The following is a 13,372-nucleotide window of genomic DNA, read 5'->3' as shown; positions in this document are numbered from 1 at the left end:
TGAGGAAACATTTATGACAAAGACATTAGGAGATTGTACGTTTTAGAGCTTTACTACTGGTTTAATTTTATTTTTGACAGGGAGTGTAATTTCAGGTTCACTTTAAGTAAACCCATATATATTTACAAGGTATAAATAGGTACTGTATCTCTGGCTACTTGTCTGCTTATTTATCTATCCTGAGATCACAAAATGTCTCTGAATGTTTTTTCACATCTTAATACTGTTTACTTAATGAAACAGTAACTATTTACCAACTTTTAAAACAGTGTATCAAAAACTGAAAATGGGGCTATTTCTGGTATACGGTGGATTTATCCAATTCGAGGAATTCCAGAAGCTCATCTATCAAAGTCAGCTCCAGGTACTGCGGTCTGCCTCTCATGCATACACATTTTCATACATACCTCAGTGTTGTATTTAGGGTTTAAATGTAATAAATGTAAATTATTAGACCACTACTTTCCATGTAGTCTCCATGTGGTAAAATAAAATGCACATGATAGAACATTTCGGTTGAATAGCAATATACAAAGTGTGGTGTACAAAGCAATGCACAAAGCGCAGACAGTGCTTCTTATTGGCAGTGGAGGGGAAGTTCCTTCCCCAGCAAAAAGTAGATCACCTTACTGAGCCCACCTCTACTACCACTTGCAACACTACAGTGCTGCACTTCAACCCTGCAAAAACGTCAAATTGGGTGTGGTCAGTTATTTGGTCATAGTAAAAGACTGCCTGGTGTCCCTTTTCCAGCCCCACCTTCACTACCTCATGTAGGTGATGATGGGATTGGAGGGGAAGGGAACACTAACAGCTGTGTTTCATTTTGAAACAGGGAGACAGTTCTACAAATCCCCTGAGTCAGGTAATTAAGTAAATCATCATCATCGTACAAAAATGGTTTATCTGCACTGCACAAAACTTTGTTCACTTCTAACCATAAATAATACACAAAATATGCAATTATTGAATTGTAAAAAATACAAACCTGAACTAGCACTTTGTATAGCAACACCTATATAATACAGCATAGCAATCACTACTACTTGGAATACTATCCAATAATTTGGTTGAACTCAATGGAACTATGTATTTTTTTCAACCCAAATAACTATGTAACTATGTAAATGGATATTCAGATGAGATTCTAATCAAAATGAATCTATAATAGCCAAAGTTAATGTGCATATAATATGTCAGTAAAATCTCTAAACCGTGATGAAAGAATTATACAATATATCAAGCATAAAGACAGCTTCGATAAATTATATTATGTCTGGGGTTGATAGCCCAATTATATGACTTTTTTTTATGGCACCCACTTTTGACTTAAAAAATTGGTAATGGCAGCTTTACCGTATAAAAGTAGGAAGTACAGCTTGGGGATTTTAACTTTGATAAGATACATGTATGACTTTACCCTTACATGTTATTAACATTTCATATGTGCTGGACATGAATGTGTGTGTTGTTTTCTAGGAGAAGCAATCCCTTTCTTGTTTCTCAGCTCATAATAACCCGCAAACATTATGATCCATAAACAAAACAGTGTGAAGTTTAAGAGTGAGTTTCAGAATTTTTTTTTTACAGTAGATATTTAAAATCGGATGTATAAAAACACATCACCAAGGAGGTAGACAAAGGAGTGCTGAAATCATTGTGGTAAATGCTGAAAGTGTTCCTCTCACTAGAGTTTCCCTTAACCCCCTTGGCGGTATGAAAAATACCGCCAGGGGGCAGCGCAGCAGTTTTTAAAAAAAAATTTTTTTTAAATCATGTAGCGAGCCCAGGGCTCGCTACATGATAGCCGCTACTCAGCGGCATCCCCCCAGCCCCGCCGATCGCCTCCGGCGATAGGCGATCAGGAAATCCTGTTCAAAGATCGCTGGTCAGCGACGTCGGGACGTCATTGGGAGACCCGATCCACCCCTTGGCGCTGCCTGGCACTGATTGGCCAGGCAGCGCAGGGGTCTGGGGGGGGCCGCGCGCCGCACCGGATAGCGGCGATCGGGCGCGCGGCGGCAATCGGGGTGCTGGCGCAGCTAGCAAAGTGCTAGCTGCGTCCAGCAAAAAAAAAAATTATTTAAATCGGCCCAGCAGGGCCTGAGCAGCACCCTCCGGCGGCTTACCCCGTGTCTAGCACGGGGTTACCGCTAAGGAGGTTAAAGTGTACCAGGGACGAATGTTATTAAAAACTTTACACATACCTGGGGCTTCCTCCAGCCCCCTCTGCACCGATCTCTCCCACAGCGTCTTCCTACAACTGCTCGTTGTCCCATTACAAGCCCTGTAAGTTGGGCAAGTCGGGGTCAGTCAGCACATGTGCAGTGTGGCTGCGCATGCCCCCGTCTCACTTCCATGACTGGAAGCATTCTGTGCCTGTGCAGTAGTACTGCGCTGGTGCAGAGCATGGCAGGGCACACAGGTGGCCGGCCCGTGCATACACAGTGCACCCCGACTTGCCAACCTATTGGGGCTTGTAACGGGAGAACCAGAAGTTGGAGGAAGAAGGTGCGGGAGTGATCAATGTGGAGGGGGCTGGAGGAAGCTCCGGTTATGTATAAATCTTTCGGCTCAGGGTCACTTTAAAAATAATCCTGTGAAAAATGACATCTGCCTACAGCATTTTGTAGGCTTACTACTTCGTTTTTTTTTTATTTGTTGTTGTTGTTTTTACTTGAGCTGCGGCATGTCCTGCTGCACCTGGGCTTTTTTTATCAGAAACATTTTGGTTATTAAAATGTTGATTAAATTTCACTTATGTGTAAACGCTCATTCGGTCTGTCATTAAGAACTTAAACCCAGTACTTCAACCCATGCAGTTTTTATCTTTGTTGATGAAAAGTTAATTTTCAATGCCATCACAAGTACTAATCATCCGTATAAGGTTTGATCTTTTTGTGTATTTATGTGTAAAAGATAAGGCATTTTATTAAAAACAATACGTAGATTCAAACAATGTAAATGTGTAAAGTCACACTATATGCATAAATGCTTTTGTGGCAAGCCAAGATAAAGGAAACCTGTCAGATATACGGCCTCTAGAGCAATATTATTAGCCCTATTCAAGCAAGAAAGGGAATTAAATAAAGATATGGGCATGACGACACTTTTCATACAATGTATCAAAAAACTGACATATTCCTGTAGCCTAAACATTATAGTATATCATGCAGATAATTCTCAAATAAAACTTGCAGGATTGCTGCCTTCTCTATCTAAGTCAGACTTTGGTAACTATAGCCATTCCACTTGGTCATAAGCTGACCTCTGTATTGATCCAGAGGCTCACATTCAGTCATTTGGGTGGAAGAGGACTATGCTAGGATCATCTCTCACCCACTTACATTAATAAAAACAATACAAATGCAGAGGCTGGAATATGGTTAGGTGGTTAGCCAAAAGACAAGTATACAGCCACTGCAGTCAGGGTTCTATAGAGAAAAATCCAGATGCCGCAGGATCTGTCTGAAGTAACTACATGCTGCAATTTTCTAAAGATTGTAGACTTCAACTTCATTTTGAGGTTGACTTTTCTTGAACAGGAAAAAAATCATGATAGTTCTCCTTTAAAGGGAAACTATTCTAGTTTTTAGTACAAGTTTAGAAACTGGTAATATACATCTTTTTAATTATTTGTTTCAAACTTTTACCATTGGTTGCAGCCATATCACTCATTTTAGAAGCATCATATGAGTTTTTGAATGAACAAAGCACTGTGTACAGCACTAAGGAAATGAATCCAATGTTGCACACTTACTTGGCTAAGTGGAGGGGGGGGGGGGGGGGTAAATACAGTTGCCAGGTAATTTTATTTCAGTTTTAACAGTGTCTTACTTTCGAGACTTCGGACCTATCAATTTCTTTGTTACAAGTAATAAACATAACGACATATGTTTCATATTTATCTGATGAAATTGTAACAGTGGTTGCAGTGTGTGCACCCCGTCCCAGTTTTTAATCCCCCTTCCCCCTTTGGTAACCACCAATTTACTGGGGATCCATTTACTGGGGATCCAAGGTAATATAGCACGTGTAGCCACCATGATCCCCCACTGAAATTCAACCACAATGATTCTGCCCACCCATTACAACTGGGGCAAATACAACGCCTGTTCGAGGTGACAGAATAAGTTGTTGGGAATCCCACATCTCTGGGCCCTTCTGCAGCTATAGGGTTTGCTCCCTCAGTATTATGTTTTAGAAAACCCAAGACTGCACAAACTCAACCTCGTCGTGTAGCCTGCAAACTGCAAAGCAGGAATGACGTCACAACAGTGCCAAATTAATGAAAATGAAAAAAATGTTCCATCACTCAGCAGGCTGCAAAAGTATAACAAACTGTATTGTTGGAAAACACACACTGGGATAAGCCAATAAAACCAATTAAAACAACTGGAGCGCTCCGTGCCCAGACAAGCCGCAAACACACTCACTCAGTCCATCCATACAGGGGTACCGGTACCAGGACAAGGATTCGGGGTTCTACCCTGCAGGGAAAGAAGCAAGCGGAGTGGAGATGCAGGCTGTCCGGAAAGTGTCAGACTACTAAACCGGGGTGAACAACAACAATGGCTCCTGGGATAACAGCATAGGGTAAGTGATAATCTTCACCCACATCGCGGGACTCACCACTCTTCCTCCCTATGTCCTCCTCCAAGCATAGCTGTGCGCACAGCAGGAATCTTCACTCCTTTGCCGGACCTCAATCCGTGAAAGAGAGGTCTCCGGTCGGCAGGACTCCGGCGGCACGCGTGCAATACCAAGGGTGTACCCGGCTGAAGACACTCCAAGCAGCTCCAGTACAGATTGCGGGTTGAGACCCCGCCCACCTACGCATTGCGCCCGCCTTCTACGGGCTTCAACTGGGTGTAGCTGGTCAAAATAAGGCACTTCCCCTTATATATGCGTTTCAAACTGGTTCTTCCTGCCTCTGCCTGTCTCAGCCTCTTCCGGCTGCCAGATACAGCAGACCTCCTCATTACTTGTATGCACAACACAGGATTCCCACACGTCTTGGATGCGACCAAATCCCCCTCACACCCTCAGGCGGGGGCAAAAGGAGATAAATAGGGAAAGGACCTGGAAGAATGGAAGGGAGGGGAATTTTTTGATTACCTCCCAGGTGGAAAGAGGTCCCGTGTTGGTAGTAAGCCAACCCCCTCAGGTGAAGAAGGTAGTAGTGTGGGATAAGGGAAGTGCCTTATTTTGACCAGCTACACCCAGTTGAAGCCCGTAGAAGGCGGGCGCAACGCGTAGGTGGGCGGGGTCTCAACCCGCAATCTGTACTGGAGCTGCTTGGAGTGTCTTCAGCCGGGTACACCCTTGGTATTGCACGCGTGCCGCCGGAGTCCTGCCGACCGGAGACCTCTCTTTCACGGATTGAGGTCCGGCAAAGGAGTGAAGATTCCTGCTGTGCGCACAGCTATGCTTGGAGGAGGACATAGGGAGGAAGAGTGGTGAGTCCCGCGATGTGGGTGAAGATTATCACTTACCCTATGCTGTTATCCCAGGAGCCATTGTTGTTGTTCACCCCGGTTTAGTAGTCTGACACTTTCCGGACAGCCTGCATCTCCACTCCGCTTGCTTCTTTTTCCTGCAGGGTAGAACCCCGAATCCTTGTCCTGGTACCGGTACCCCTGTATGGATGGACTGAGTGAGTGTGTTTGCGGCTTGTCTGGGCACGGAGCGCTCCAGTTGTTTTAATTGGTTTTATTGGCTTATCCCAGTGTGTGTTTTCCAACAATAAAGTTTGTTATACTTTTGCAGCCTGCTGAGTGATGGAACATTTTTTTCATTTTCATCAGTATTATGTTTTAGGTCAGTGGGTTATGCGATACCTGGGCTAATTGCACTTGCTTTGTTGGCACAGAGTTACTAAGGCGTGCGAGGCTGCTCCCACACATTAAATATAGCATAGGCATAAATCTACCATGTATATTTTAATATTAAAAAATGATGAAAACAAAACTGTGTATGGATGATTTACAAACCGTTTTCTTCAAAAAAAATAAATAAATGCCAGAGTAGGTCCACACTCTTTTTTTTCAGACACAAGGGTCCATGTGCAATTCACTTTTTCTCCTGAGTTTTCGCCTAGGTGATATTTTCACAACTTATCAATAAAATGCCTTTTATACCACCACTAATCAGAATCAGAATCATTTTATTTCGCCAAGCATGACTGGGTCAAGCCCGGAATTGGGTTTGGCACAATGGAGCGGTACATAGAAAGAAATACAGAAAAGAAACTCAAATATAGACATACACAAATCTACAGTCAGCATTAGATGTGCATATAGCTCAGTATTCATCTTACGAAAACACACCCTACTGAAGTCTACTGCTCCTATGCAGGTGGTAGGGAGCTGATAGAGGGTGGTAGAATATTAAGGGAGTTCAGGAGGCTAACGGCCATCGGGAAGAACGAGTTCTTGTGTCTGGTGGTCTTGGTGGGGATGGCTCGAAGCCGACCCAGTGGAAGTGGGGTGAAAAAACAGTGGCCTGGGTGAGAGGGGTCGCTTATGATCCTCAGTGCCCTGGCTCTCAGTCTTGTGCTGTACAGGTGGTCAAGTGGAGGCAGAGGTCTCTCGATCACCCTCTCCGCTGACTTAATGATCTTCTGTAATTTGTGCCTGTCGCTGGCGGTGGCACCCACATACCAGACCAAGATGGCGGAGCAGAGGATCGATTCAATGGTGGCAGTGTAAAAGCATGTTAGGATCTCCTGCGCCATGCCGAACTTCCGCAGTTGGCGGAGGAAGAAGAGTCTCTGCTGGGCTTTCCGTTGGGTTGTCGTGATGTTGACCCTCCAACTGAGATCGTTGGAGATAGTGGTGCCCAGCAGGCTAGCGCAGGGCACACTGGCCACCACGGTGCCATCGATGTAGATGGGAGGAGGGGTAGGAGCCGACTTCCTAAAGTCAATTATAAGTTCGACGGTTTTGGCCGTGTTGAGCACCAGGCTGTTCTCCTTGCACCAGTGGCATAGTCTTTCTACCTGCTGCTGGTACTCCTGGATGTTGTCCTTAGTTACAAGGCCAACAATGGTGGTGTCGTCCGCAAATTTGATGACTTTGACAGAGTCTACCACGGATCTACAATCATTAGTGTAGAGGGAGAAGAGCAGCGGGGACAAGACGCAGCCCTGGGGTGCCCCCGTGTTGGTTATCACTTCTCGTGAGTAGATGTCCCCCAGCCTGACAACTTGGGATCTGTTAGAGAGAAAGTCAACGATCCATAGGCGTAGGGTGGGGTGGACCCCAAGTGCGGCCAGGACATTCTGGAGGGTGCGTGGGCATATGGTGTTAAATGCCGAGCTAAAGTCTAATAGCAGTACTCTGGCATACGCATCCTTCCTGTCCAGATGGTTGTAGATGTATTCCAGGCAGATGTTTAGAGCATCGTCAGTGGACCTGTTTGCTCTGTAGGCGAACTGGAGTGGGTCTAGTAGGGGCAAGGTGGATAGCTTGAGGGTGGATAAGACCACTCTCTCTAGGGTCTTCATGATAGCGGACGTCAGGGCCACAGGCCTGAAGTTGTTGAGGTCAGAGATGCCTTGTTTCTTAGGAACAGGAATGATGGTGGACCTCTTGAAGCACGCAGGGACTCTGCCCTCTGTCAGTGACCTGCTGAAGATGGCGGAGAGGATGGGGGCAAGTTGCTCCGAACAAGATTTGAGGCAGGCTGGGGACACATCATCAGGTCCCGAGGCTTTCCTGGCATTTAGCGTGGACAGGAGGTGCCGAACATCTGCCTCCCTCACTTCCAGAGAGAGTGAGTCCTCACCTGGGTCGCTGTGCGTGGGGGATGGGGGGGGGGAGGAGGTGGCGGGTTCCCCCCAGGCTCAGCCTGCTTTTCAAACCTGTGATAGAATCTGCTTAGTTCTTCAGCTAATTCAGGGCTGGGTGTAGCATGTTGCGGGGGAGGCTTGTAGTTGGTGGCAGCCTTAAGCCCTTGCCATACCGCTCGTGAGTTGTTCGAGCGCAGGTTCTGCTTCATCCTCTCAGCAAACTCCTTTTTTGCGGCTCTCAGCTCTTGCTTCAGAGCGTTCCTCGCCTTCCTGAAATCCTCCTGGTTTCCCGCCTTGTGAGCCGCCTCCTTACGTTTCCGCAGTAGCCGTAGCTTGTTGGATAACCACGGTTTGTTATTCGGGTAGACCTTGAAAGATTTGGTTGGGACGCAGGAGGCCTCACAGAAGCTGATGTATGAGGTGATGATGTCCGCCCACTCGTCCAGGTCTGGAGCTGCCAAGGACTCCCAGTCAGTGCAATCAAAGCAGGCTTGAAGGTGGAGCTTGGCCTCGCTGGACCATTCCTTTGGAGGACTTCACGACTGGTTTTGCCGATTCCAGGAGCCTCCTGTAGGTGGGGATGAGATGCACAAGGCAGTGGTCGGAGGAGCCAAGTGCCGCCCCAGGGATAGCCTTGTAGGCATTCTTCAGTGGCGTGTAGCAATGATCAAGGGTGTTTAGGCCTCTGGTCGGGCAAGCGACATGCTGATGGTAGCGTGGCAGTTCTTGTCGAAGGTTTGCCCTGTTGAAGTCACCCATGACTATGAACAGTGAGTCCGGGAGGGATATTTCCCACTGCGAGATGGTGTCGCTGAGGGTATTCAGGGCAGATTTGGCGTCGGCATCAGGGGGAATATAAACTCCGACAAGGACATAGGAGGAGAACTCCCGTGGTGAATATGCTGGCCTGCAGTTCACAAGAAGGAGTTCTAGGTCTGGGGAGCACATCCTGTCAAGTACTGGTGGGGTGGGGCACCATGAGGAGCTGACATAGAAGCAGATGCCACCGCCTCTTTTCTTCCCAGAAAGGGAAGGGTTGCGGTCTCCCCGGATGAGGCTGAAGCCTGGAAGGTGTAGGGCGTTCTCCGGGATGTTCTCATGTAGCCAGGTCTCCGTGAAGCAGAGTACTGGGGTGTTCCTCCCGAGCTCCCACCTGCCGCAGAGTAGACGTAGTTCGTCTAGTTTGTTAGGGAGAGAGCGGACATTCGCCAAGAGTACCGAGGGGATGGCTGACCTCAAGCCCCTTTTCTTGAGTCTCACGCGGGCCCCAGCTCGACAGCCCCTTCGCCGCCAGCCCGCACCGGGCCAGGGAACGGAGTTCAGGACTTGCTGTATGTAGTTCTGGACCTGGTTTGGCAAGAGATTGGCCTCAGGGAGTGGTGGGCCACGATGTTCCCACCGCAGAAGTTGCTCCCTGGAGTACGTGGTACGCGTGGTGGCGGTGTGGGGGGCAGGCGCGTGGCCGATGGCGGGAGCGGGGTGCCTACGGGGGGTGGAGGAGACTGGCATTGCCAAAAAGTCGCCCGCCACAGAGACAGTGAACAGTGAGGTGCAGACTGTCACATGAGTGGTTCAATACATGAGCGGTGCAGTACAGTCCATCTCATAAGCAGTGCAATACGGTCCACATGAGCAGTGCAGTACAGTCCATTACATGAGCAGTGCAAGACAGCCTATCACGTGAGCAGTGCAATACAGTCCATCTTATGATCAGTGCGATACGATTCTCTACGTGAGCGATGCAGTACAGTCCGTCGCGTGAGCGGTGCAATACAGACCATCACCTGAACGGTGCAATACAGCAATGCAGCACAGCCTATCACATGAGCAGTGCAATACAGACCCTCACATGAGCAGTGCCGTACAGTCCATCCCTGAGCAGTGTAATACAGTCCATCCCTGAGCAGTACAGTAGTGCAATTGTAAGGGTAGCAGTACGTACAAAAAAAAACAATTTTAGGCTAACAGTCCGTACAGATAATAGTTATGAAACGGCAAACCATAACACACGTAACAGAGCAGTTCAATGTGTGCAGGCAGCAAGCAGGTGAGGAGATGTGTGCAGATCAGTGTGTGCAGGCAGTGAGCAGGTGAGGAGAGCAAGGTTCTTACCGGCCCATCCCTGTATCAGTAGTTCCTAGTACTGCCGTGATCCAAGGCTCTGTGGTGGTCAGGAGGTTCCTGGAGGCAGGATGCCTAGCTGGGTGGTGGCTGCTAGGAGGATTTGGCAGCCCGATGCGACTGTCCTCAGTGTGGTTGAAGAGGCCTTTCCACGTGGGGGGCCTGGTAGGCCAGCGGACCAGAGGAGGATGCGGGGCTTTGCAGTGTCCCCCTGCCAGCGAAGGTCTCTCCGTCAGCAGGCTCCTCTGATGCAATGGATGGGGTACCTGCTGTTGCCTACCCGTCGATGTCCTGGCCAGCAGCCAGCTGCGGGGGATGACTGTGGCTGTGAGGTGGCGATGGTAAGCCGGGGACCACTCCACTGGGTCTCCTGTGGTGTGCCGGCTCCCTGCGACTATATGAGCCTCTCCCCTACCGCGATGAGCTTCCCCTCTACCCAGTGGTACTGCTCCGGGGGAATGGACACCACGTGGCTGGCCTCCCCTCTGCCTAGGGGTACTGCGTGCGGTAGTGCTCCTCCGCTCCGGCTCCCCTTGCTGGGCTCTCCGCGACGATGAGCTTCCCCTCTGCCCAGCGGTACTGCTCCGGGGGCATGGACACCACGTGGCTGGCCTCCCCTCTGCCTAGGGGTACTGCGTGCGGTAGTGCTCCGCCGCTCCGGCTTCCCTTGCTGGGCTCTCCGCGACGATGAGCTTCCCCTCTGCCCAGCGGTACTGCTCCGGGGGCATGGACACCACGTGGCTGGCCTCCCCTCTGCCTAGGGGTTCTGCGGTAGTGCTCCGAGGGCTTGGGCTCCTCGAGGGTGGCCCGAGCGTGATCCGTCCTCTGAGCTTCTGTGTACTGGCCACACTAATATGCACTTACGTGCATCAAAGTCCTGCAATGCCCAGAGAAAAACAACGAAAAAAGAAGAAAAAAGAGGAGCTCTGTGCCGTGCAAGTAAGCAAGTAAACATTCAAAATAATTTTGACAGTACCTTTTCACCCAAGTTTTGGTATTTTTTCAATTGCAGAGTGCTGAAAATACTTTTATTTTCATAGTTCATAGTGAAAAATACACACTGTAGCATTATTTCAGAATCAAATATCTTCACCATAAATTGTGACAGGAACGTAATTTAAGTTTCGTGATAAATAGTAGAAATAGCCAAACAAAATTTGTGTATTTTTATCTACGATAGCACTTTTATTTATTTTTTTTAAAACTGGAATTGGTAAAACTGAGAATTGATGTGTTTCTATTTTTCCCTTTTTTTTCCTATTAAAATTCATAGAAAACGAAATTATTCGAGGGAAAATATGCTATGCAATGAAAGTCTAGTTTATTCTTGAAAAAAATATTTATTTTATTTAGGTGTCATAAGTAGGGATAACGTTATTGCTGATTAAATAGGGACATAGCTAAAATGTCAAAACTGCTCTGCTCCATGAGGGAGGAACAAAGTCTGGATGCGAAGTGGTTAAAAAAGGTCTCCTAGGAGATAAGTCAGGAGAAAAAGTGAATGGCATATGTCTCAAGTAGTGCTTTGATGAATTAACCTCTCCAAATATATCTTGCAAATAAAACTTATTAAGGTCAGAATGTTGTTTTAGAGGAGAGCTATTTCAGTTTTTACCATTAGTAAACAAGTAAAGGTCAGTTATCTTAGTCTTAGATTGATCCCATGTGACATATGCATGCTTGTTCTAATTCTGTCACTTTTTAAAGAACATGTTTTACATTAGTAGGCTGGCAATACTGCAGAAAACATGAACAAACAAGTGTATTTAACCCTTGCTGATTTCAAGAATATGATCATTTATAAATGGGGTAATACATCATGGAAATTAATATTTCAACTTAAACCTTTTGTTATGTTTTCTCATAAATAAATGTGCTGCTTACTGTTTTGCTGTTTACTGAATTGCTGTGTATATGTAACGTTATACATGTAGTCATGCTGTCTTGCTTGATTCCTGTGTGGGAATGAAGGGAGAATTCACTAGGCATTGTCCACCTGATTCTGTATGAAGCAGAGCACGACTGTATTATCCATGGCAGGGAGCAGGAGAAAAAAAAGAGTTGGGATTAGAGGATGACTCTAGAGGATGACTCATGCGTCTGGAGTCAAGGAGGCATCTGTAATGCAGAGGAGCTTAACGCTTCATGCACTGTTCTGAGGTCTTCTCAGTTTTCATTCTTCTACCAACTGTAAGTTTGTGTTTTGCCAAACATTTGGTTGTTAGCAGAATCACCTGTTACGAATAGCATGTGGGATCCTAAAACTGATAATGTGAACCCATATACTGTCTGGAAACACACAATGGCTTAAGTGTTAAGGGAGTTGGGAGGGCGACATTAATAGTGGTTGCAGCCAATGATATTTTAAAAAGTTTACTTGAGCGGCATAGCTGGATCTGCTTGAACTGTGTAAGTTGTCAGAAAAGCTGTCTATATTTCCCTCGGCTCTTGAACACACATGTCAAAAAACCTTGCTTATTGACACACACAAAGAAACTGCAGATTTCAGTTACTGTCAATCACTCATACTGCCTGCCTGCATCATTTTAACCTGCACAGACACTCCTAATGTAAGTTTAACTAGAACACATTGTATTATTTATTTTTCCTCATTTTTCTGATAGAGACATGCCAATTCCAGTATGTACAGTATAAGCAGTTGCACTGTGTTTAAACTCATAGCAAATAAGCTACAGTGTGTGTTCATCCCCTGCTTGAATAATACTTCTAAATCTTTCCCTACTGTCTCTGCAGAGTTACTTTTCTCTCTCTCTCTCTCTCTTTTCTCTCCTCTCTCACCTTTTTTAAGTACTGATAACATTTGTTAACACTGAGTACGAGAAATTAGAATAACAAGGGTGTCAGCGTAGAGTAAAATGAGATAAAACCAGGTTAAAAAGGAGGCAGTGTTGGACTTAACTCCAGGAAGTCAGACTCGATTAGTCACATAACAAAAAACAGCTTTTATTTTCTCAAAAAGACTCTAAATTGCAATGCGTTTTGCGAGCGGACGAGCTTCCTTAGGCAAATTGGTTGGAGTATCTGGGTGGCACAAACCGTATACTCAGAGGAGATGCCACATACATGTCTCTAATTGTCTATATTTTATTGAATACATTTGAAAAGCTCATACATTCCAAGACATCAACACATTAGTAATTAAACAAGAATATCTAATAGTACTGATACTTGGATGCTGCAAAAGACAATGGAGGGGGAAGTAATGGTGGGTTATTTTAGGAAAGCAATAAATACCTATATCCAAGTCTATCGAAACTTGGTGCTTTCGTACTGACTTTGCTGGAGACGCCAAGTTAGGAAGTTTCTACAGTCGAGGAGGCTGGTCTGCTTTGCCAGAGGAAGCAGGTTCACCCGTGAAATGCGTCGCAATTTGGAGGTTTTTTTTAAATCAAAATCAAAATGTGACCAATTAAGTCTGACTTCTTGGAGGTAAGTCCA

At 46.3% G+C, this 13,372-nt stretch overlaps 1 protein-coding gene across 1 annotated transcript in view; it reads left to right on the top strand.

Moving 5' to 3' along the window:
* Window positions 1-13,372, top strand: part of CFAP47 (cilia and flagella associated protein 47) — a 730,879-nt gene that overhangs the window by 637,611 nt on the left and 79,896 nt on the right. Inside the window, exon 60 of the mRNA XM_068268343.1 lies at window positions 270-364. Within this exon, the coding sequence (XP_068124444.1) occupies window positions 270-364 (95 nt within the window). The remainder of the gene's footprint in view (window positions 1-269; window positions 365-13,372) is intronic.

Source organism: Hyperolius riggenbachi, chromosome 2 (assembly GCF_040937935.1).
Source record: "Hyperolius riggenbachi isolate aHypRig1 chromosome 2, aHypRig1.pri, whole genome shotgun sequence".
In the NCBI taxonomy this organism is placed as follows: domain Eukaryota; kingdom Metazoa; phylum Chordata; class Amphibia; order Anura; family Hyperoliidae; genus Hyperolius; species Hyperolius riggenbachi.
This window is presented reverse-complemented; position numbering and strand designations above follow the sequence as displayed.